Consider the following 26,904-nt stretch of genomic DNA (forward strand, 5'->3'; position numbering starts at 1 on the left):
ACATAGACATATCTGACATTGTCAGAAAGCTTAAATTCGTGTTAATCTAACTGCACTGTCCAATTTACAGTAGCTATTACATTGAAATAATGCCATGCTATTGTTTGAAGAGAGTGCACAGTTATGAACTTGAAAATGTATTAACAAACCAATTAGGCACATTTGGGCAGTCTTGACACAATATTTTGAACAAAAATACAATGATTCATTGGATCAGTCTAAAACTTTGCACATACACTGCTGCCATCTAGTGGCCAAAATATAAATTGCGCCTGGGCTGGAATAATACATTATGGCCTTTCTCTTGCATTTCAAAGATGATGGTACAAAAAAATACAAAAAAAAGGTTTTTTCTTTGTATTATGTTTTACCAGATATAATGTGTTATATTCTCCGACATGAATTTAACATTTCCACAAACTTCAAAGTGTTTCCTTTCAAATGGTATCAAGAATATGCATATCCTTGCTTCAGGTCCGGAGTTACAGGCAGTTAGATTTGGGTATGTCATTTTAGGTGAAAATTTCAAAAAGGGACAGATCCTTTTTAAACTTGATAAGATTTGCCCCAATGAAATTAATGTTTTACACCTGGGTCGGAAGAGAGAGGCTACTGTTTAGTCTAGACTAGTCTCGCCTCCTCTGAATTTAGACTACATACACGCTTTGCGTGACGGAAGAGACAAATCAAGTGCGTAGTCTATTAAAAATATTACTGAGTGGAGTCTGTCTCACTACAGAACAATTAAGCTACTGTACTTGATTGAAAATTGAAGACAATACTAAATGGAAGACCAGACTGTATAGACCTCACCCTTGTGTTGTATGCTAAAATAACGCTACTACAGTTTGAAGTAATTAATTGCCGAGAGCCAAGACAGAAAAGCATGAGTCTGCTCGCGCTCTTTGCCGTACTTTTAGGACTACTTTTTCCGGTGAAAGCTTCGGACTTTACCCACAAACCGAGAGTGACATTGACAGACAAGGGTAAATTAAGCTTTTTATTTTAAATCAATACTACAATGTTTGAATGATGACAGCAGGGGTTAAATGATTAGGCCTATTAGGAGTCGATTTATATTCAATACTAAAATATCTGGAGGAAAAGTATCGAGTCCACAATAACCAAAAGGAGCCGACACTCTTTGAGTTCTCTTTCTTTCTTGATTTTTGAACTGTGCTATCAAATACCAGACTGTTCTCATAGACCAGACGTAACATATTAAAAGTAAATCTGAGACATTCAAATTAGTACGTTATATATGTTTGGTATGTTTACACAAGACCAGTGGCGATTTTAGCAGGGCGTAAAGTACTTAAGAAAAAAATACTTTACAGTACTTAAGTCGTTTTTTGGGGAATGTGTACTTTACTTTACTATTTATATTTTTGACAAATTTTTCTTCACTACATTCCTAAAGAAAATGTGGTACTTTTTACTCTATACATTTCCCCTGATACCCAAAAGTACTCTTTACATTTTGAATGCTTAGTCAAATTCACACACTTATCAAGAGAACATCCCTGGTCATCCCTACTGCCTCTGATCTGGCGGACTCACTAAACACAATTGCTTTGTTTGTAAACAATGTCTGAGTGTTGGTTTAGTGACCCTGGCTATCTGTAAAAAAATGTGCCATCTGGTTTGCTTAATATAAGATTTTTTTTTATTATTCAAACTTTTCCTTTTCCTTTTGATAGTTAAGTATATTTGAGCAACTACAGTTACTTTTGATACGTAAGTACAGTACCAGTCAAATGTTTGGATACACCTATTCATTCCAGGGTTTTTCTTTAGTTTGACTATTTTCTACATTTTAGAATAATAGTGAAGACAGTCATTTCCTATTAAGGTATCTTTACTTTTACTCAAGTATGACAATTGGGTATTTTTTACCACCACTGGATTTTAGCATGTACATCTTGGTGGGGCAAAAAACAAAAAAGATTTAGTGGATGAATGCCAGCAAAGCCACTACACAACACAACACAACACTAAACAATACATTATTGCACTATAACGTTGACAAATGTTGCCCACAAACTGTTAGGGCCTACATAAAGCTGTCCCAACAGCAGTCCAAACACCTTCCCACTGCTACACCTGGCTATCAGCGAAACCTTGTCTGGCAGTTAATAAGCAGTTAATAATTTACTGATTTATTGTCTCATTTACTGCCTTTAAAAAAACCTAGCTGATATGGCTGACTTGCTTAAACAAATGTGTTTTTTACTGACAATTGAGATGTACAAATAATGGCATAAGGCATCCGTAATTTCGATTAAGACATTAATGAGCGAGCTAGGACGGACGTATTCAATATAACTATTTGTTCAGCACTTTTTAAATGTACAGCGACAGAATTCAGAACATGGGCCGTTCTTAAAGTGTTCTCCCTGTACACCAAGTCAAAACCGTAGGATAAATAAAGGGTGCATATTAGCAGACAATGAAAGCTCTTACAATATTCAATAATGACATTTCTCTGAAACAGGTAATAGGCTACATGTGCACCACCAAATCAGAACAGTATGCGAAAGCAAGACGTGAAAATAGACCAAGTTATTAGTGGGAGGCACATGGGCTACTAACAGTTTACTACACCACATACACTTAGTATTAGTTTTGTAGCTGCAGTATACATACAGTTGAAGTCGGAAGTTTACATACACATTAGCCAAATACATTTAAACTCAGTTTTTCACAATTTTTGACATTTAATCCTAGTGAAAATTCTCTGTCTTAGGTCAGTTAGGATCACCACTTTATTTTAAGAATGTGAAATGTCAGAATAATAGCAGAGAGTATTATTTATTTCAGCTTTTATTTCTTTCATCACATTCCTAATTGGTCAGAAGTTTACATACACTCAATTAGTATTTGGTACAATGACTTTAAATTGTTTAGCTTGGGTCAAACGTTTCATGTAGCCTTCCACAAGCTTCCCACAATAAGTTGGGTTAATCTTTGGCCCATTCCTCCTGACAGAGCTGGTGTAACTGAGTCAGGTTTATAGGCCTCCTTGCTCGCACACGCTTTTTCACTTCTGCCCACAAATTTTCTATGGGATTGATGTCAGGGCTTTGTGATGGCCACTCCAATACCTTGACTTTGTTTTCCTTAAGCCATATTGCCACAACTTTGGAAGTATACTTGGGGTCATTGTCCATTTGGAAGACCCATTTGCGACCAAGCTTTAACTTCCTGACTGATGTCTTGAGATGTTGCTTCAATATATCTACATAATTTCCCACCCTCATGATGCCATCTATTTTGTGAAGTGCACCAGTCCCTCCTGCAGCAAAGCACTCCCACAACATAATACTGCCACCCCCATACTTCACAGTTGGGAGGGTGTTCTTCGGCTTGCAAGCCTCCCCCTTTTTCCTTCAAACATAAAGATGGTCATTATGGCCAAACAGTTAAAATTTTTGTTTCATCAGACCAGAGGACATTTCTCCAAAAAGTACGATCTTTGTCCCCATGTGCAGTTGCAAACCGTAGTCTGGCTTTTTTATGGCGGTTTTGGAGCAGTGGCTTCTTCCTTGCTGAGCGGCCTTTCAGGTTATGCCGATATAGTACTCGTTTTACTATGGATATAGATACTTATACTCATATAGATACTCAAAACGTATTTTTCCAGTCGGAGCTCATTTTTTCCTGAGTTCCCAGTTGTCTTGAACTCACTGAAGTCAGATTTCCCAGTTCTGAGTTAACAGTTGTTTTGAGCGCTCCAGAAATCATGTTGGTTTGACAGCATGGCCGATGTTGAATGTTTATCATTTTAAGCTTGGAAAAGAGAACCTTAAACTGAGAATTGAGACCACACACCCACTCCACTGAATAGCAGGCCAGTGATTGCTTTGCAATGCTTGCAGTTAGCCACTGATTCCTTCCAAACCACTCAGTGTTGAATATGCGATTTCCAACTTCTTGTGTAATGTATATGTCCAATGGCCGATGAGCACCGATACATTTTATCTATAATTTCTCTTCATTATTTATCTTCATATGACAAGGATTAAAAAGGATTTTACTAGTAGGTTGTCACTTTGATTCATGATGATGACTGCTAGCTAAGATTTTGAAAGTATGATGTTGACATGATCAGTCCAATCAAAGTTAATGTATATATAACGTGATATGATGTAATTGTATCTGTGGCCAATGACCTTGAACCTTCTTGGATGGGCACTTCTAATGTAACTCTATTGCAGTACCCAGGGGGCTTGAATTTTAGAGCTCTACCCTTAGATTTGGCAGTGACCTAGTGTCCCCATGAGTGACAGAACACTGAGCCAATCACGGCGCAATTAGAGAACATTACCAACGCTCTGTATTTAACGGAGCGTTGGTAATGGGCTGAAACACCTGCATTTTGGAGCTGCCTTACTCAAGAAAGCAAAAAAGAGACCATGTTTGTATGGAGGCTTTATTGACTGAATGATTTAATATAAATAAATAATATTTTTTTTGTTGCTAAAAATGTGGTGCTCAAAACAGGTGGGGCTCTTCTACCTAGTCACCCCTAGCTAACATTAGCCACTACAAATTGGAATTTGTAACATATCATACATTTAGAAATTCATAAGAAGTTGTACATTTTGCAAATTCCTAACATTTTGGACGAATTGCAGTTTGTAACATATTGTACAATTGCAATTCGTAACGTATCATACGAAAATTACTACATACCATACGAAATGTAACATATACTGAATGGAGTGTCTCAGATTTACGTACAGAATAATATGAAATGCTCTGAGACCACGTTGCAAAGACAGTATAGTACCAAGATAGACCGTTGTTTCAAATGGGAACAAATGAGTCATAGTGAGCAGAACAAGCATGGAGGTGGGCAGAGCAAAGCACAAGCTAGCGAGATCCTATTGGCGTGTTCTAGCATGCATGTGCATATTTCCATTAGGGAACGCCTACTCTGTGAAGAGTAACTCAATTTGCCTTTCCACTCCTTTTAAAAATAAACACAATTGTTTCAACTTTGGCAATGAGTTAAGTATAATTTGGGCTCCCGAGTGGCGCAGTGGTCTAAGGCACTACATCTCAATGCTTGAGGCGTCAATATAGACACCTTGGTTCGATTCCAGGCTGTATCACAACCAGACGTGATTGGGAGTCCCATAGGGCAGCGCACAATTGGCCCAGCGTCGTCCAGGTTTGGCCGGTGTAGGCCATTTTGTAAATAAGAATTTGTTCTTAACTGACTTGCCTAGTTAAATAAAGATCAATAAAAAAATACAAAACTTTGTCCACTCTGTTAATAACAGATTGTAGTTTTGTGAACAGAAAATTGTATTGAGATCAAATGTTTCATCGATGACAAAATTAGCAGAATGTCGGCCAAAATCCATCTCGTTCCATCTTCCCACACTGCAGGCAACTGGGCTTCCTCTGACTACCAGTTGAAACGCCAAGCGGATGGTTCACATTTATACATCCAGTGAAATATCTGTCTCATTGTTCAGTCTGTGATAGTACTGTCTGAAGATAGGCAGGAACTGCTTCTCCAATAGAAACCCCCAATCACACTTGTAGGCGATGTCATGGCGACGTTGACTAGCTAAGCTCATGCGTAGAAACACATCATTGGGTCTGAAGGTCGTGTGCAGGCCATCAAATCAAAGGCACTCCTTCGATATGAAGTTGTTTAAAAATGGGTAATTTTGTCACTTTCACAAGGTTGGAGTAATAACATATTAAACTACTTAAAGACATTTCACTTCTCAAACCCCAAACCCCGGCCTGGTCTGCTTGGTCTGTTTCGCAAGCGTTCCCAGAAGTCTCGCAATGTTGCGTCTCTGGGTTTAGAAACTCTGTGGTGCTTTGCGGGAATGTGGAAACATGTCGTTGTACTCATAATCATCCTGAATCGAGAATATTTATATATTGCTTGTTTTGAATTAAACTGCAGTTTTCGCCAGCATGCTAGGCTAGCTAATGCAATAGCAGCCCATTGGATTCCATAAAAAATAAATGATTGCAACAATAATAACAACATTACACATCAATACAGGAACATTCCTGTGAATACAATGAAAGAAATGTCATAAAAATGCAACGCCTAGAGTTGGAGTGAGTAGCTACCGGAAGTGTTGTTGAATCCAATAGGTAGCTTTAGCATTACCTCGCCTAGCATGCTGACGATAATGGCAGTTTAATTAAAAACGAACAGTATTTGAATCTTCTCGATTCACCTTTCATCATTTCGTGATGATTAGATGTACAACGATGCATGCTATACCTGGACTGAGGTATACCGTGCCGGGCTCTGGCTGTCCACATTCTGGCATAGCACCGTTCCGAGAGAAATGAAAGAGAGTAGGACCATTTTTGCGCTTCTCCAAAAGTACAAGAACATGAACCATATTTCATACCTTTTGTATTATTTAAACCAAATTGAACATGTTTCATTGTTTATTTGAGGCTACATTGATTTGATTGATGTATTATATTAAGTTAAAATAAAAGTGTTCATTCAGTATTGTTGTAATTGTCATTATTACAAATAAATAAATAAATAATAAAAGAAAATCGTCCTATTAATCGGTATCGGCTTTTTTTGGTCCTCCAATAATCGGTATCGGCGTTGAAAAATCATAATCGGTTGACCTCTAGCTTATACCCACATTATGGAAATATGCTCTGCTACGGTAAAGTTAGAAGGATAAACTCATCTGGCACAACGTGAAACATTCACCCTGCTCAAATTTGGTCACTGGGTACCTTCTTTTATTTAACTCTGCCAATATCAATATACACTGTGTGTACAAAACGTTAGGAACACCTGCTCTTTCCATGACATAGACTGACCAGGTGAAAGCTATGATCCCTTATTAATGGGATCAATCATGGTTTCCAAGAAGTTATCCTAGTTCCAGAAGTTCCAGAGTGTAATCTCAATGAGCACATTTTTTGCATGAACACATGTCCAGTCATATGTTTTCTTAATGATTTATATCTCTGTGTCCTCAGATGTGAGCTTCCTAAGAATCCAACTGTCTGGGAATAACAGCCATATAGATCTCCTGCATGGCCCTCATGACAACATAGTATATGCTACAGGCCACAAAAACCTGTTCCAGGCAAACTTCCACAATTCTAAGACCTCTAGAATGGTAGTATGACTGAGTTACATACCCTTACTGCAAACCTTACTTGTGTATTGTGTTGCTTTATATTGATTTAGCTCTATTCAGGTTGTGCTCTAAGTAGGATTGTCCAATACAGTTGCTGTAATGTAATTGATGGTAATAACAGAGGGAGGGTTATTGATATTTTTACAGTAAATATTTAGTTAAACAGTCCTTCCCCTCTTACATGCTGTAGACTAGATTACGTTGAAATGGATGTATTGAACATTGTACTGATGGGTTTGGATTTCTGAGCTTTAACTATTATTAATCATTAGTCCTAATAGACACATGAGGGGTGCCATAGCCCAGAGTTTACACCAGGAGATGTCTGTAGGAGGAAGTGTTATGGTGGGTGTAATTAAGCTTGGGAGGGGCTGAGTGCAGGTAAAACAGTCACATGTGGCAGTACTGACAAGGGGAGAGAGACGTGGATAGGGGGGTCAAGGTCAGGTCACATTAAGGGAAAAGGAACCATTTATTGCCAGTATTACTTAGTTTCCTGCCTAGCAATAAAGATGTAATGTTTAGCGAGAAGGAGGAGACTCCACCCAAAGTGGGGTACATATACTACCACTATTGTAACCTTGTCTTTGTCGATTCAGCTGTTCGATCCTTTGGGAAGAATGAACTTGGTTTAAGCTTTCGCGGTGTCCGTCGAGTTCTTACTCTGATAATTAGAACCTAACAGTACTTTACATGTACAGATGTAGGATATTACTTTTATCAATATGTCGTTGCTGCACGGCAGGAAATGCAAACTTGTATAATATTCAAGGTTTAAAAAGGCTTTTAAAGTTTGCAATTTCCACTTTAAAATGTCACTTGATTTACCCTAACGAAAAATGTATCAACGCCTACAAAAAAATGTCCATGAATTATTATCCACATAATAATTCACATGTCCTGTTGCTGCATGAGTATTTTCCTGCTCTATTAAACTGGCTCAAATGAAGATCCTACATCTGTACCTGTACAATATTTTTAATGATTGCCTTTACAGAGTCCTGTGTTTGGAGAGGGTTGTAGAAGTAATGATCCCAGATCACCAGTGAGTATCTGAAAAGATGAGAGGATGTTGGTTTTATAGTACAGTTCATTACTAAAGTTGCACATAGAATATTTTGCATACAACCATGTAACACGGTTCTGTTTTGTCCTTCAGGACTGTCACTATAACATCACTGTTTTACGCAAGACTAAAGATCCAAACCAACTGTTCCTGTGTGGAACCAATGGACAACAACACACATTGTGCTGTTACATGGTATGGGACATACTTTTCATTATATAAGTATACATTACTTTTCATGGTACCATTTTACCATTGGCGTGTTAACACAAAACGATTCCACTGTAGAACCCATCAGACGACCCGTTTATCTGCACTCCATCCAAGGGCATCCAAGACATTGGTCAACACATAAATGAAAGAGAGCCGTCGCTCCTCATTGGTGAGGAAAATGTCTAATTGGAAAACATTACTCTATAATAAGACCTAATGTTCATGAGTGGTTATTGAGCTAATGTGTTGTGTCTCCAGTTTCTTCTGAGGTAGAGGAGTTCTACATCACTCACTCAGGCACAGAGGGTTCCGTGGGGATCAACAGGTTTGGGAAGAACATGATATGGACAAAGAGTGGAACAGGTATGGAACAGGGCGAAAGAACAAGACATGGCCTGACATTGTTTTGCGTAGTACTGTATATCTGATCACACTGTCCATGGACCGTCATTATTCCTCCTGTTCTTTTCCTTAGAACAGAGATATGTGAGTTTGGTGGCTAGCGGGCAGAGAGAGGATCGTCTGCAGGACAGACTATATGCTTTCTACATAGAGAAGATCCAAGACCCGAGTTTGGACTCTGATCTCTGGGTTCCCCGGGTTGCTCAAGTCTGCATGGTAAGCACCACAGGAGGTTGGTGGCACCTTAATTGGGGAGGACAGGCTCGTGGTAATAACTGCAGTGGAATCAGTGGAATGCTATTAAATATATCAAACACATGGTTTCCAGGTGTTTTAATGCCATTCCATTTGCTCCGTTCCGGCCATTATTATGAGCCGTTCTCCCCAGCAGCCTCCACTGGTAAGCACTACATACTGTAGAACATGAATCATGCCTGCACTGTATGAAATCACCAGTGTTGCAGTTTAGTTCAGAAAATATTTATAGATCTTTCATATGTGGTACCACTCCATTTCTGCCCATTTAAGCCCTTAATTAAGACTAATTCCATCGGGGTCTCCTTGAGTGGTGTGTGCACTGCCCACTGTGATTATCTTAGCATGTCTGTGGTTGCATGTGTGTTCCAGGCTGATATTGGAGGACCTAAGGGCTATCTGCAGTTCAAGTGGACCTCCAAGCTGAGTGCCAGGCTCTTCTGTGGAGAACATGGCAGCAGGCTGTCCTTCACCCAGCTAGTGGACGTGAACACTGTTCTGGCAGAAAGGTGGCAGGATACCAGGGTCTATGCACTCTTCAGGAATGGCTGGTAGGACGACATACTGTAGATAGATCAGAATGTACCTTAGTAACATACACAAATCAGCAATAACAACACAACAGGAGCTGGTAGCAGGGACTCGTAGTACAGTTTATGACATGAAGTTGCAGTGGATAGTTGAAACTTGCTGAGCTCTGTGTCTATCCCTAGGGGTATGAGTGCTGTATGTGTCTACACCATAGCAGATATTGACCGCATCTTTAAAACCTCCAACTTCAAGGGACACACGGGGTCCGTTCCAAGCCCACGACCTGGGGAGGTATGCTCAACAATATACTCCACAATATGACTTTCTAGTCAGCGCTACTCCTTTACTCTGTATGTCTACAATATTGGACTGTATTCTGTGTATGTCTTTGTATGTTGAAGTATACATACGTGTCCATCCTCTTGTAGTGTGTTAAAGACAGTACTAAAATCCCCATGGAAGTCCTGAAGATGGTGGACGAGTTTTCAGAGATGGAGGAGTGGGTCACCAGTGGGCCTCTCCTGGTCACTCACCAGTATTACCACCACATCTGTGTGGACAGCGTCCAAGGCAAAGGGAATGTCCTGTTTCTGTCTTTAGGTGAGAAGTTTTGATCTCTAGACGATGAATCATAAATGATCAGTCTGAAAGGAATGACGGGAATGTTATGTTTGGAGACCTTTAACATAGACCTCTTATGACATTTACATTTACATTTAAGTCATTTAGCAGACGCTCTTATCCAGAGCGACTTACAAATTGGAAAGTTCATACATATTCATCCTGGTCCCCCCGTGGGAATTGCACCCACAACCCTGGCGTTGCAAGCGCCATGCTCTACCAACTGAGCCACACGGGACCACGTACACTATGACCCTGCAGCAAGTGATGATAAGGAGCCGTATTGTGTATATGCTGTATATGTACAGTATATTTATAGGAATGTGGATGAGATGAGAACGTTTCCATCTTATACTCGAACCAGTTTCAAGAGACAGAGGCTTTCAGAAGGTTGAAATACTATTGACCATATATGGTACTACAGGGTGTAAAGTGACACTTTATTTTCACGCTGATCTTTTGTAAGGTGTAGAAAAGGCCTGTCAACAGTTTATTTTGACGTTTAAAAAAGAGAACTAAGCGGAAGTATACTCTTATCACACTGTGCTGGGAGTCTTTGCCAAGCCGCAGTTCATTTCCTATCATTGCACACACACTCATGCAATCAACCCTAACTTGAGATGAATGCTTGCAAAACAGTTTGTTAGGTGTGTCAGACATACAACCCTGACATGAGACTGATGAATGTAATTGAAGTACAGTATCAGATGCATTACTGTAGCAATAGTCATAGATACTCATAAATATGGCCCAGCATGCATCTGCATCTGTACTGTGAGTGGTGTAATATGACTGGAGGATGTCTCAACATTATGATAAAACATGAACTATTGTGTGTGTGTTATGCTTAAATGACTGTGTTGACATTTCTTACACACTTTTTTTTGTAATGTTTGACTCTCACTCATATCCTCAATGATGAATTACTGCTGTTTGACACTGTCTGTGTGTGTGTGTGTGCGTGTGTGTGCGTACACTAGAGAATGGAGAGATTCATAAGATTCTGGAGAGGGATGGTCAGGTCTTCGTCATCGCTGAGTTACAACCTTTTAACTACATAGCACACATCCTCAGTATGATGTTGCAGTCCTCCACGGTGAGTCAAGGAACACAGCCCACACCTAAACCTCCCCATTGAGATCCAACAGTGGTAGTAATGTAGTAATGAGACATGGAGTGGAATAGACAGAGTCAAAGAGATTCCTTTCAAACCATGTTTTAACATGTGGATCAGTTATTTGATCACGGCTGAACATTTGATGATTGAACTGCAGATGTTGCTGTCCTTAAAATGCATTCCATCTGTGTATAAATTGTGGATTTAGTTGGATAATAAGTATTGGCCACAGGTTTGAAATCACATGCCTTTTTCAAATACACAGAATGTTGTAGGCTGTTGCTAACGTTAGATCCATCTCCAATGCGCCCACATTGGAAGGTGGCTTCCAAAATCCGAACACAATACGCCCCAGAGGTCTGAACGGGATGAGAGGGACAATAGACAACAATCCAAGATAGTGTAGCAGTCAGACGTCTTTGCCCTGTCGTGTCCCTTGAATATATCTTTTTGCATCTTTTTCTTCGCATATCTTTTAAATATATTTTCCTAAACCTCAACTAAATACTCTCCTGCAACCCGCCTCCCCCAATGTGGTGTGGATCTGTTTTTTTTCTCTAAAGTATTTCTATTTACTTCAGAATCCTTCAACTGAAGCTAGCTAGCTAACTAGTTACCAGCTACCAGTCAGCAAACCATTGCTAGCGGTCATCAGCTAACCTTTAGCTCGGGAAAGCTCTCGCCAGTTCGAACAACGTGACTCAAACCAGAGCATAACGGACCTATTTAATTTTTTAAATGTTTTTTCTCTTCATATCCCCGGATTCCTACCGCAAACTCTGAACATTTTCATCTGGATCTTCGCAACTAGCTAACCGCAATCCCGGGTGACTATTCCTGGCTAGCGTTTCCATCCCGGAGCAAGCACCAATTAGCCTGAAGCTAGCCTGGCTAGGGCTCCTGTGCTACCACCGAAGCCCACTCCTGGGCTACAATATCCGGACCCCTTCTACTGCCGGTACGGGGCACAGAACCCCGCCGATCCTCTATGACTGGAATACCGACATAATCTGCCCGAGGATTCCAACAGGCCCCTCAGGTGCGACGTCCGCTGAAGGCCCATTCTGCTAACCACGGCCTGCTAGCTACCTAGAGCTACTTGGAAACCTACTAATCCACGACTGGTCTATTGACGTCACCGCACGAAGAAAAAACAGACCACCATCGCGACGTCTCCCAAAGGCCATTCTGCTAACTTGCTAGCCCTGGTCTGCTAACTTCTAGCGTGTTTAGCCCCGGCCTACTAACTGTTAGCTTGTTAGCATCGGCCTGATAACTGTCTGAATCGCCGTGTCCCCAGTCAGCCCAACCACTCACTGGACCCATATGTTTACTTGGCTACACATGCCTCTCTCTAATATCAATATGCCTCGTCCATTACTGTCCTGGTCAGTGATTACTGTCTTATTTCACTGTATCCATGTTGTTCCACCTACTACATATGCGATGACATCACCTGGTTTAAATGTCTCTAGAGACTATATCTCTCTCATCATTACTCAATGCCTAGGTTTACCTCCAATGTACTCACATCCTACCTTACCTTCGTCTGTACACTATGCCTTGAATCTATGCTATTGTGCCCAGAAACCTGCTCCTTTAACTCTCTGTTCCGAACGTGCTAGACAGCCAGTTCATATAGCCTTTAGCCGTACCCTTATCCTACTTCTCCTCTGTTCCTCTGGTGATGTAGAGGTTAATCCAGGTTCTGCAGTGCCTAGCTCCACTCCCACTCCCCAGGTGCTCTCATTTGTTGACTACTGTAACTGTAAAAGCCTTGGTTTCATGCATGTTAACATTAGAAGCCTACTCCCTAAATTTGTTTTACTTACTGCTTTAGCACACTCTGCCAACCCGGATGTCTTAGCCGTGTCTGAATCCTGGCTTAGGAAAACCACCAAAAACCCTGAAATTTCCATCCTTAACTATAACATTTCCCTCCCAGATAGAACTGCCAAAAGGGGCGGTGTAGCAACCTACTGCAGAGATAGCCTGCAGAGTTCTGTATTACTATCCAAGCCTGTACCCAAACAATTCGAGCTTCTACTTCTAAAAATTCACCTTTCCAGAAACAAGTCTCTCACTTTTACCGCTTTCAATAGACCACCTTCTGCGCCCAGCTGTGCCCTCGATACCATATTTGAATTGATTGCACCCCATCTATCTTCTGAGCTCGTGCTACTAGGTGACCTAAACTGGGACATGCTTAACACCCCGGCCATCCTTCAATCTAAGCTTGATGCCCTCAATCTCACACAAATGATTAATGAACCTACCAGGTACAACCCCAAATCCGTAAACATGGGCACGCTCATAGATATCATCCTAACTAACTCGCCCTCCAAATACACCTCTGCTGTTTTCAATCAAGATCTCAGCGATCACTGCCTCATTGCATGCATCCGTAATGGGTCTGCGACCAAACAACCACCCCTCATCACTGTCAAACGCTCCCTAAAACACTTCTGCGAGCAAGCCTTTCTAATCGACCTGGCTGGGGTATCCTGGAATGACATTGACCTCATCCCGTCAGTAGATGATGCCTGGTTATTCTTTAAAAGTGTCTTCTTCACCATCTTAAATAAGCCTGCCCCATTCAAAAAATGTAGAACTAGCAATAGATATAGTCCTTGGTTCACTCCAGACCTGTCTGCCCTTGACCAAAACATCCTGTGGCGTTCTGCATTAGCATTGAATAGCCGCCGTGATATGCAACTTTTCAGGGAAGTTAGGAACAAATATACACAGGCAGTTAGGAAAGCTAAGGCTAGCTTTTTCAAACATAAATTTGCATCCTGTAGTACAAACTCAAAAAAGTTCTGGGACACTGTAAAGTCCATGGAGAATAAGAACACCTCCTCCCAGCTGCCCACTGCTCTGAGGCTAGGAAACACTGTTACCACCGGTAAATCCACTATAATTGAGAATTTCAATAAGCATTTCTCTACGGCTGGCCATGCTTTCCACCTAGCTACCCCTACCCCGGTCAACTGCCCGGCACCCTCCACAGCAACCCGCCACAGCCCCCACCATTTCTCTTTCACCCAAATACAGATAGCTGATGTTCTGACAGAGCTGCAAAATCTGGACCCCTACACATCAGCCGGGCTAGACAATATGGACCCTCTCTTTCTAAAATGATCTGCCGAAATTTTTGCAACCCCTATTACTAGCCTGTTCAATCTCTCTTTCGTATCGTCTGAGATTCCCAAAGAAAGCTGCCGTGGTCATCCCCCTCTTCAAAGGGGGTGACACTCTAGACCCAAACTGCTACAGACCTATATCTATCCTACCCTGTCTTTTTAAGGTCTTCGAAAGCCAGGTTAACAAACAGATTACCGACCATTTCGAATCCCACCGTACCTTCTCCACTCTGCAATCTGGTTTCAGAGCTGGTCATGGGTGCACCTCAGCCACGCTCAAGGTCCTAAACGACATCATAACCACCATCGATAAGAGACATTACTGTGTAGCCGTATTCATCGACCTGGCCAAGGCTTTCGACTCTGTCAATCACAACATTCTTATTGGCAGACTCGACAGCCTTGGTTTCTCAAATGATTGCCTCGCCTGGTTTACCAACTACATCTCTGATAGAGTTCAGTGTGTCAAATCGGAGGGCCTGTTGTCCGGACCTCTGGCAGTCTCTATGGGGGTGCCACAGGGTTCAATTCTCGGGCCGACTCTCTTCTCTGTATACATCAATGATGTCGCTCTTGCTGCTGGTGATTCTCTGATCCACCTCTACGCAGACGACACCATTCTGTATACTTCTGGCCCCTCTTTGGATACTGTGTTAATTAACCTCCAGACGAGCTTCAATGCCATACAACTCTCCTTCCGTGGCCTCCAACTGCTCTTAAATGCAAGTAAAACTGAATGCATGCTATTCAATCGATCACTGCCCGCACCTGCCCGCCCGTCCAGCATCACTACTCTGGACGGCTCCGACTTAGAATACGTGGACAACTACAAATACCTAGGTGTCTGGTTAGACTGTAAACTCTCCATCCAGACTCACATTAAGCATCTCCAATCCAAAATTAAATCTAGAATCGGCTTCCTATATCGCAACTGTAACGGGCTTCCTCCTTCTCCTCATCCGAAGAGGAGTAGCAAGGATTTGACCAAAGTGCAGCGGGTTGTGAATACATAATGATTTATTAAAACAAACGACGAAACACGAAAACAAACACTTGGAAGGATTAACAAACTAACAAAACTAACTAAACAGACCTAAACTTAAGAACTTACATGTAACACAAAGAACGCACAAACAGGGAAAACAGACTACACAAAAACCGAACGAACAAACATACCGAAACAGTCCCGTGTGGCGCAACATACACAGACACGGAAGACAACCACCCACAACAAACAATGTGAAACAACCTACCTTAATATGACTCTCAATTAGAGGAAACGCCAAACACCTGCCTCTAATTGAGAGCCATACCAGGCAACCCATTAACTCAACATAGAAAACACATAACATAGACTACCCACCCAAAACTCACGCCCTGACCAATTAAACACATACCAAACAACAGAAAACAGGTCAGGAACGTGACAGAACCCCCCCCCCCCCTCAAGGTGCAAACTCCGGGCGCACCCCTACAACTCAAGGGGAGGGTCTGGGTGGGCATCTATCCGCGGTGGCGGCTCCGGCGGTGGACGAGGACACCACTCCACCACTGTCTTTGTCCCTCTCCTTCGCGTCCTTTGAGTGGCGACCCTCGCCCCCGACCATGGTCCAGGAACCTTCACTAAGGCCCCTCCTACATAGAAGAGGTAGCTCAGGACAGAGAGGTAGCTCAGGACAGAGAGGTAGCTCAGGACAGAGAGGTAGCTCAGGACAGAGGGACAACTCTGGACTAGTGGCGGCTCCGGACTGAGTGGCAGCTCCGGACTGAGTGGCAGCTACGGACTGAATGGCAGCTCCGGACTGAGTGGCAGCTCCGGACTGAGTGGCAGCTCCGGACTGAGTGGCAGCTCCGGACTGGAGGGCAGCTCATGACTGGAGGGCAGCTCATGACTGGAGGGCAGCTCATGACTGGAGGGCAGCTCATGACTGGAGGGCAGCTCATGACTGGAGGGCAGCTCATGACTGAAGGGCAGCTCATGACTGAAGGGCAGCTCTGGCATCTTCTGACTGGATGGCGGCTCTGGCAGCTCCTGACTGGCTGGCGGCTCTGGCGGCTCCTGACTGACGGCTCTAGCGGCTCCTGACTGACGGACGGCTCTAATGGCTCGGGACAGACGGGCGGCTCTAATGGCTCGTGGCAGACGGATGGCTCAGAAGGCGCTGGGCAGACGGATGGCTCAGAAGGCGCTGGGCAGACGGATGGCTCAGAAGGCGCTGGGCAGACGGATGGCTCAGAAGGCGCGGGGCAGACGGATGGCTCAGAAGGCGCTGGGCAGACGGATGGCTCAGACGGCGCTGGGCAGACGGATGGCACAGACGGCGCTGGGCAGACGGATGGCACAGACGGCGCTGGGCCGACGGATGGCTCAGACGGCGCTGGGCCGACGGATGGCTCAGACGGCGCTGGGCCGACGGATGGCTCAGACGGCGCTGGGCCGACGGATGGCTCAGACGGCGCTGGGCCGACGGATGGTTCAGACGGCGCTGGGCCGACGGATGGGTCAGACGGCGCTGGGCCGACGGATGGCTCAGACGGCGCTGGGCCGACAGATGGCTCAGACGGCGCTGGGCCGACAGATGGCTCAGACGGCGCTGGGCCGACAGATGGCTCAGACGGCGCTGGGCCGACAGATGGCTCAGACGGTGCTGGGCCGACAGATGGCTCAGACGGTGCTGGGCCGACAGATGGCTCAGACGGTGCTGGGCAGACAGCCGACTCTGACCTGCTGAGGCGCACAGTAGGCCTGGTGCGTGGTGCCGGAACTGGTGGTACCGGACTGGAGACCCGCACCTCAAGGCTAGTGCGGGGAGCAGGAACAGGGCACACTGGACTCTCGATGCGCACTATAGGCCTGGTGCGTGGTACCGGAACTGGAGGTACCGGCTGAGGGCACGCACCTCAGGGCGAGTGCGGGGAGAAGGAACAGTGCGTACAGGGCTCTGGAGACGCACAGGAGGCTTGATGCGTGGTGCCGAAACTGGAGGCACTGAGCTTGAGACACGCACCACAGGGAGAGTGTGTGGAGGAGGAACAGGACTCTGGAGACGCACTGGAAGCCTGGTGCGTGGTGTAGGCACTGGTGGTACTGAGCTGGCGCGGGAAGGTGGCGCCAGATATACCGGACCGTGTAGGCGTACTGGCTCCCTTGGGCACTGAACCTGCCCAACCTTACCTGGTTGTATGCTCCCCGTCGCCTGACCAGTGCGGGGAGGTGGAATAACCCGCACCGGGCTATGTAGGCGAACCGGGGACACCATGCGTAAGGCTGGTGCCATGTAAGCCGGCCCAAGGAGACGTACTGGTGGCCAGATATGTAGAGCCGTCTTCATGGCACTTGGCTCAATGCTCATTCTAGCCCTACCAGTGCGGGGAGGTGGAATAACCCGCACCGGGCTATGCACACGTACAGGAGATACCGTGCGCTCTACTGCGTAACACGGTGTCTGCCTGTACTCCCGCTCTCCACGGTTAGCCTGGGAAGTAGGCGCAGGTCTCCTACCTGCCCTAGACCCACTACCTCTTAGCCCCCCCCCAAGACATTTTTGGGTTGTACTTGCGGGCTTTTCGGGCTTCCGTGCTAGACACGTCCCCTCATAACGCCGGTTCCTCTCTCCGGTCTCCTCCGCTCTCCGAGCTGCCTCCAGCTGTTTAGCCCATGGTCCTTTTCCTTCCATGATTTCCTCCCAAGACCAGAAATCCTGTTTCGTGCGCTGTCCGTTTACCCGCTGCTTGATCCGGGTTTGGTGGGTGGTTCTGTAACGGGCTTCCTCCTTCTCCTCATCCGAAGAGGAATAGCAAGGATTTGACCAAAGTGCAGCGGGTTGTGAATACATAATGATTTATTAAAACAAACGACGAAACACGAAAACAAACACTTGGAAGGATTAACAAACTAACAAAACTAACTAAACAGACCTAAACTTAAGAACTTACATGTAACACAAAGAACGCACAAACAGGGAAAACAGACTACACAAAAACCGAACGAACAAACATACCGAAACAGTCCCGTGTGGCGCAACATACACAGACACGGAAGACAACCACCCACAACAAACAATGTGAAACAACCTACCTTAATATGACTCTCAATTAGAGGAAACGCCAAACACCTGCCTCTAATTGAGAGCCATACCAGGCAACCCATTAACTCAACATAGAAAACACATAACATAGACTACCCACCCAAAACTCACGCCCTGACCAATTAAACACATACCAAACAACAGAAAACAGGTCAGGAACGTGACAGCAACAAAGCATCCTTCAGTCATGCTGCCAAACATACCCTCGTAAAACTGACCATCCTACCGATCCTCGACTTCGGCGATGTCATCTATAAAATAGCCTCCAACACTCTACTCAACAAATTGGATGCAGTTTATCACAGTGCCATCCGTTTTGTCACCAAAGTCCCATACACTACCCACCACTGCAACCTGTACGCTCTCGTTGGTTGGCCCTCGCTTCATACTCGTCGCCAAACCCACTGGCTCCAGGTCATCTACAAGTCTCTGCTAGGTAAAGCCCCGCCTTATCTCAGCTCTCTGGTCACAATAGCAGCACCCACTCCAGCAGGTATATCTCATTGGTCACCACCAAAGCCAATTCCTCCTTTGGTTGCCTTTCATTCCAGTTGTCTGCTGCCAATGACTGGAACGAACTGCAAAAATCACTGAAACTGGAGACTCATATCTCCCTCACTAGCTTTAAGCACCAGCTGTCAGAGCTGCTCACAGATCACTGCACCTGTACAAAGCCAGTCTGTAAACAGCCCATCTATCTACCTCATCCCCATACTGTATTTATTTATTTATCTTGCTCCTTTGCACCCCAGTATCTCTACTTGCACATTCATCTTCTGCACATCTACCATTCCAGTGTTTAATTGCTATGTTGTAATTACTTCGCCACCATGGCCTATTTATTCCCTTAACTCCCTTATCTTACCTCATTTGCACTCACTCTATATAGACTTTTTGTTTTCTTTCTTTCTACTGTATTATTAACTGTATGTTTTGTTTATTCCATGTGTAACTCTGTGTTGTTGTATGTGTCGATTTGCTATGCTTTATCTTGGCCAGGTCGCAATTGCAAATGAGAACTTGTTCTCAACTAGCCTACCTGGTTAAATAAAGGTGAAATAAAAAAATTAAAAAGACAGGGACAAATTCAACCATAATAATATTTATATCTCTATAATAATATTGTGGAAGAAGTGGTGTTCTAATTGTAAGCCGGTAACTTTCTTTTGCAGTCAAGTCATTGTTCCAGTATTTCCTACAATGAACCCTTTTTGGTTCCAGGTAGAACTCTTTTGGGTTCCATGTAGAACTCTCTTTGTAAAGGGTTTTACATGGAACTCAAAAGGGTTCTACCTGGAACCAAAAAGGGTTCTCCGATGGGGACAACCAAAGAACCCTTTTAGGTTCTAGGTAGAACCCTTTTGAGTACTAATGTTTTTGTGGTGTTGTGTTCCAGGGGAAGCTGTATCTGGGCTCCAGCAGAGAGCTGGTTCAGATTGACCTGGACAGCTGTGAGCAGTATGGAGCCCAGTGTGAAGACTGTGTCCTGGCCAGAGACCCTTACTGCGGCTGGGACGGCAATCACTGCACCACAGCTACAAAGTGAGACCAAGCACAGCCTGCTTTCAGCTTATAGCATCTGCTGTATAGATATTTAATGGTGATTTGAAAATAGATTTCTCATTAATGGTTACCGACATATTGCTTTCCTCTGTGGTTTCCTGTGAGCCTTATAGTTAGTTTTGAACACTTGGTGGTTGTCAAAAATGCAAATATAGAGTGGTGCGTTAGTTTGGTCATTATGCTAGACCTTATTTTCCATCAGTTCAGCTCAACATGGCCAGTGACAGTTTTTCCAGAATGATGTAAACACACATGGCCCTTGTTCAAACAAATGTGGTGTCAGATGAGGGCACAAAAACAAACAAAATGTACTTCAAACAAATGTGGTGTCAGATGAGGCTATGAAAACAAACAAAATATAGTTCAAACAAATGTGGTGTCAGATGAGGGCACAAAAACAAACAAAATGTACTTCAAACAAATGTGGTGTCAGATGAGGCTATGAAAACAAACAAAATATAGTTCAAACAAATGTGGTGTCAGATGAAGCCATGAAAACAAACAAAATATAGTTCAAACAAATGTGGTGTCAGATGAGGCCATTAAAACAAACACAATATATTTCATTTGATTAAACGTAACATACAAGTCTGTCTGCAGTGTGTGTCAGTGGAAAATGTTAGTTCTTAATTGCTCACTCTGATCCCCACCTGCTGTTAAACGTATACTACACTTCCTCCTCTACACTCCCCCCACACATGCACACATGCTACACACACACACGATACTACACACTAACACATTACCTGTCGTGTAGTCAAACGCTCTCTGCACCGTGGTTTCAGTTCAGCTCTGCAGTTTTAAATAACTATCACTATGCCTACCACAAGGTAGACACCCTACTATACCATAGACCGGAAGGAGCAACCTCTGAGAGAAAAGAGACATTCACTATTCTCTGGTTGAGTTGCTTGTTGAGACTCCTTAACTCATATGCGCTTGTCTTTTTACAGTAAGACAATTCAGGATGTGGAGAACGGGAACCATCAGGTATGCAGCAACATATCCAGAGGAGTTACTGCAAGTAAAGGTGTGTAGTGTGTTACAGCCATCCTAGTATAAATACAAAACCACGTATTATGACCATTTACTATAATAAAGGATGGACACCATCCACAATGGTTAGCTATGGAGGTCTAAAAGCAATGTTTTGCTCTTAGTTTACTTTCCAAGGTCATCAGTTGGCGATGGAATCAGAATTCCTCTATCTTCAAAGTACTTCCTCAATTGCCCAACCCTGTCCAGCCACGCTGAGTACAGCTGGAGGCATCATGGCAACACCACAGCAACACCGTGTATCTCCACAGGGTCAGAGCACCAGTGTCTCCTGCTAATAGAGAGCATGGGCCCTGAGCAGCAGGGGACATACAGCTGTGTGTCTGAGGAGAGGGGCTACCACAGGACCCTGGTGCAATACCAGTTACAGCTAGACAGTGGGGCCACAGGCCTGGCTTCTCCCCGCTTCGGTTGTCTGGGTCTGGTACTAACACTGGTCCTGACTTTGCTCTGCTAGAATCAGCTCTGTGGGTTCTCACCCCAGCCCTATGACCGAGCGGACTTGACTTGCACATGTCTGCACTTGTACTTTGGTCTTCCTTACACCACGCTACCTCAAGAATAGTTCATGACAGTCAACAGTCAAGTGACCGAGCCATTTCCTTTGTTACTTTTACAATCAACTTGTCAAAAAACAGAACGCTTTAGAAGTTGAAGGAACTGCACTTGTGCGGAGTTAAGGATTTATCTGGAGGAATTGGCCTTTATGTATTTTATAATCATGCTCTGTTTTCCAATATGGAACTTTGCAGATGTTTGAAATATTTTATGTGACAATCTGAATGTATAGTATATTGCAAAAATACTTACGTTTTTAGAAATTTTAGAAATATGTACATTTTTTCTTAACTTTTAAGTTTCATGCTAACAGCATGATAGTTGTAAATATATACAGTACCAGTTAAAAGTTTGGACATTGCAGGGTTTTTATTTATTTGTACTATTTTCTACATTGTAGAATTATAGTGAAGACATCAAAACTATGAAATAATACATATGGAATCAAAAAACAAAACTAATTTGGGCCAAGAAACATGAGCAATGGACATTAGACTGGTGGAAATCTGTCCTTTGGTCTGATGAGTCAAAATTTTGGGTTCCAACTGCCGTGTCTTTGTGAGACGCAAAGTAGGTGAACGGGTGATCTCCGTATGTGTGGTTCCCACCGTGAAGCATGGAGGAGGAGTTGTGGGGGTGCTTTGCTGGTGACACTGTCAGTGATTTATTTAGAGTGCAAGGCACCCTTAACTAGCATGGCTACCACAGCATTCTGCAACAATACGCCATCCCATCTGGTTTGCGCTTAGTGGGACTATAATTTGTTTTTCAACAGGACAATGACCCAACACACCTCCAGGCTGTGTAAGGGCTATTTGACCAAGAAGGAGATTGATGGAGTGCTGCATCAGATGACCTGACCTCCACAATCACCCGACCTCAACCCAGTTGAGATTGTTTGGGATGAGTTAGACCACAGAGTGGAGGAAAAGTCCTTCAAGACTGAAAAGCATTCTAGGTGAATCTGGTTGAGAGAATGCCAAGATTGTGCAAAGCTGTCATCAAGGCAAAGGGTGGCTACTTTGAAGAATCTCAAATATATTTTGATTTCTTTAACACTTTTTTGGTTACTACATGATTCCATATGTGTAATTTCATAGTGTATGTTTTCACTATTATTCTATAATGTAGAAAATAGTACAAATAAAGAAAAACCCTTGAATGAGTAGGTGTCCAAACTTTTGACCGGTACTGTATATATATTTTTCTGTTGCTTATTTATTTGTATTAATATATATAATTAAAGTGAGTTCCAAAAGTATTGGGACAGTGACAATGTGTTGTTGTTTTGGCTTTGTACTCCAGCACTTTGGATTTAAAATGATACAATGACTATGAGGTTAATAACCTCTATGGGATGGGTGTCCCTAAACCGGGACGGTTGTTTCTAATGTGACTAGAATGACGTTGTATTCAACAGCCAACGTTCTGGGACATAGACATACATACAGTATGGGCAGAAAGCTTCAATTCTTGTTAATCTAACTGCAGTTTCCAATTAACAGTAGCAATTACAGTGAAAACATATCATGATATTGTTTGAGTGCACAACAACAAAACCCTTTATCAAAGCAACTGGTTTTATACATTCACCTCTGAAGGTAAATAATGTACTTACATTAAGTAATCTTGCGGGTCCCAGAGATAAAATATAGCATAGTTTTGTTTGATTAAATCCATTTTTATGTTCAAATGTAGGAACTGGGGTCTACAGTTTGATCCCACCGCTGTCTCTGGCGCTACACCCACCCCGCCCGGACATCTAGATGTGTGAAAGTTAGTGAACTGTATAAGCTAATGATCCATCATGTATGACATTCCTGGGAGTGTGTAAACTTCAATTTTTCTATTACCATGGCATTTTTGCATAATCTCTATTAGAGGTCGACCGATTATGATTTTTCAATGCCGATACCGATTAATCGGACGATTTTTATATATATATATTTGTAATAATGACAATTCCAACAATACTGAATGAACACTTATTTTAACTTAATATAATACATAAATAAAATCAATTTAGTCTCAAATAATGAAACATGTTCAATTTGGTTTAAATAATGCAAAAACACAGTGTTGGAGAAGAAAGTAAAAGTGCAATATGTGCCATGTAAAAAAGCTAAGTTCCTTGCTCAGAACATGAGAACATATGAAAGCTGGTGGCTCCTTTTAACATGAGTCTTCAATATTACCAGTTAAGAAGTTTTAGGTTGTAGTTATTATAGGAATTATAGGACTATTTGTCTCTATACTATTTGTATTTCATATAACTTTGACTATTGGATGTTCTTATAGGCACTATAGTATTGCCAGCCTAATCTCGGGAGTTGATAAGCTTGAAGTCATAAACAGTGCAATGCTTGAAGCACAGCGAAGAGCTGCTGGCAAATGCAGGAAAGTGCTGTTTGAATGAATGCTTACGAGCCTGGTGCTGCCTACCACCGCTCAGTCAGACTGCTCTATCAAATCATAGACTTAATTATAATATAATAAACACACAGAAATACGAGCCTTTGGTCATTAATATGGTCAAATCCGGAAACTATCATTTCGAAAACAAAATGTTTATTCTTTCAGTAAAATACCGAACCATTACGTATTTTATAGAACGGGTGGCATCCCTCAGTCTAAATACTGCTGTTACATTGCACAACGTTCAATGTTGTCACAATTATGTAAAATTCTGGCAAATGAATTACGATCTTTGTTAGTAAGAAATGGTCTTCACACAGTTCGCAACGAGCCAGGCGGCCCAAACTGCTGCATATACCCTGACTCTGCTTGCACAGAACGCAAGACAAATTTTAAAAAAGGGTACGATTCTTTACACATATACAGCAAGTGAATTTGTCCCCTAAAATGGGGGGACTATGTACAAAAAGTGCTATAATTTCTAAACGGTTCACTCGATATAGATGAAAACACTCAAATTAAAGCTGACCGTCTGCACTTAGTAGTCAAAAGTTTTGTATTTGGTCCCATATTCTGTAGAAAATTGTTGGATGCATTTGCTGTTTGTTTTGGTTGTGTTCCAGATTATTTTTTGCCCAATAGAAATGAATGGTAAATAATGCATTGTGTCATTTTTGGAGTCACTTTTATTGTAAATAAGAAAAGAATGGGTCTAAACACTTCTACATTAATGTGGATGCTACCATGATTACGGACTGTCCTGAATGAATCGTGAATGAAGTTAGACGCACAAATATCATACCCCCTCTCACCATTACAATAACGGGAGGTTAGCATGGTGGGGGGGGGCAGCTAGGATATTTGTGCGTCTGTATCTTTCTCACTCATCATTATTCACAATTCATTCAGGACTATCCGTAATCCACATTAATGTAGAAGTGTTTGAAATATATTCTATTTTTATGTACAATAAAAGTGTCTCCAATATCCAAAGTGCTGGAGTACAGGGCCAAAACAACAAATGTGTCACTGTCCCAATACTTTTGAAGCTCACTGTATGTGAAATCAATGGGACTTATGACATGTGTGTGAAATGTTCTTGCTGTTAAAACCCCAGGCTTGCATCACAGTAAAGTCTGTGTTCAATGAGAAAAGCCCAAGCTGTAATGATATCTCAAGGGAAAGATTGTTTTTTATTTGTTGATACCATTGCGTGACAAATTATTTGCCTCCTTTTTGATTCTATTTTTGATACTGGAAGTTATCAGCTCTTCAAAGCCTAATATTAGATAAAGGGAACCTGAGTTTATAAATAACAAATGTATACTTACTTAACAAAGTTATGCAACACCCAATTCCCCTTACTGGTTACATAACTGGTTGTCACCTTTTATCTGCAATGACTGCAACCAAATGCTTCCTGTAGTTGTTGATCAGTCTCTCGCATCGCTGTGGAGGAATTATGGCCCACTCTTCAATGCAGAACTGCTTTAACTCAGCAACATTTGTGGGTTTTCAAGCATGAACTGCTCATTTCAAGTCTTGCCACATCGCAATTACTTTGTCACACAGGCATTGCATTACTTTGTTTCTGAAATAAGTATGTCATTGTTATTTGTTCACGCATGTTCCCTTTTTCTATTAGGTTTTGGTTGAAGATCTGATAACAATCAGTAGAAAAATATGCAAAAGTAGAACAAATTAGAAAGGAGGCTACTTTTTCACAGCACTGTATCTGTGCAATCCACACTGCTGATTTAATGCTTCCATTTCTGGTGCAACAGATGGAAAGGTTTGAGTAAGTGAACATGAGTCAGACCTTTGAGGGGTGAAAGATGAGTGTTCGAGTGGTGTGGCGAGCTACCAGGAGTCAGAGCATCTGGGGGTGGGGGGCATTTGCCTGCTGAATCATTTCCCAAACCTACATTGGCCCCAATTCCGACCAGAGTTAAGCGTGCATTAATAGAACATTTTTATTAAAAGTACCCGTATTTCAAGGGATGGCTTAAGAATGTACATTAAACTCATATGTTGGCCAGCAAGTGGGATGGTTTCAGCAGTTGAATTACATTTATTCCATGCAGAACCAAGAGAACCACGCCTACAAAGCCCACTAAGCACCTTAAGGTAAGTCTGAATACCAACTACCGAGAAGTGTGTAGGAAAGGCGTAATTCCCTAAGTCGGAATCGGGCCCATTGTAAAGAAATTACAGAAAATGTTTGAGGGTTATCCACCGACACTAAAATCTTATGACACCTCTCATTGCGAGAGCCCCTTCCGAGCAGGCTTAATCCATGCTTGAGTAACAGGCAGTTTAGTAAATAATGGCTACATCTCAGAAAGTTTTAAACTATCTAGAGGAGTAAAACAAGGTTGTCCACTATCGGCATATCTATTTATTATTGCCATCGAAATGTTAGCTGTTAAAATTAGATCAAACATTAATATTAAGGGATTAGAAATCCAGGGCCTAAAAACTAAGGTGTCATTGTACGCTGATGATTCATGTTTTCTTTTAAAACCACAACTAGAAACTCTCCACGGCCTCTTAGAGGATCTAGATACATTTGCTATCCTCTCTGGATTAAAACCAAATTATGATAAATGTACCATATTACGTATTGGATCACTAAAAAATACACATTTTACATTGCCATGTAGTTTACCAATTAAATGGTCTGACGGTGATGTGGACATACTCGGTATACAAATCCCAA

At 42.6% G+C, this 26,904-nt stretch overlaps 1 protein-coding gene across 2 annotated transcripts; it reads left to right on the forward strand.

Annotated features, from left to right (window-relative positions):
- Positions 1-680: 680 nt before the first annotated feature.
- LOC129852710 (semaphorin-4D-like) lies at positions 681-26,227 on the forward strand. 2 transcript variants are annotated; one of them, XM_055918325.1, is made up of 14 exons: positions 681-986; positions 6,994-7,136; positions 8,155-8,202; positions 8,317-8,418; positions 8,512-8,605; positions 8,695-8,799; positions 8,912-9,054; positions 9,466-9,644; positions 9,807-9,915; positions 10,053-10,224; positions 11,226-11,341; positions 19,990-20,135; positions 21,110-21,186; positions 21,317-26,227. In XM_055918325.1, exons 1-14 carry the CDS (start codon positions 887-889, stop codon positions 21,667-21,669), a joined length of 1,887 nt encoding a protein of 628 aa, XP_055774300.1. In that variant the 5' UTR covers positions 681-886; the 3' UTR covers positions 21,670-26,227. The 2 variants fall into 2 exon arrangements, with proteins under 2 accessions (XP_055774300.1, XP_055774301.1); XM_055918326.1 differs by having other exon boundaries at positions 22,546-26,227.
- Positions 26,228-26,904: the final 677 nt, after the last annotated feature.

The sequence above is a fragment of the Salvelinus fontinalis genome, chromosome 4, assembly GCF_029448725.1.
Source record: "Salvelinus fontinalis isolate EN_2023a chromosome 4, ASM2944872v1, whole genome shotgun sequence".
Lineage (NCBI taxonomy): Eukaryota > Metazoa > Chordata > Actinopteri > Salmoniformes > Salmonidae > Salvelinus > Salvelinus fontinalis.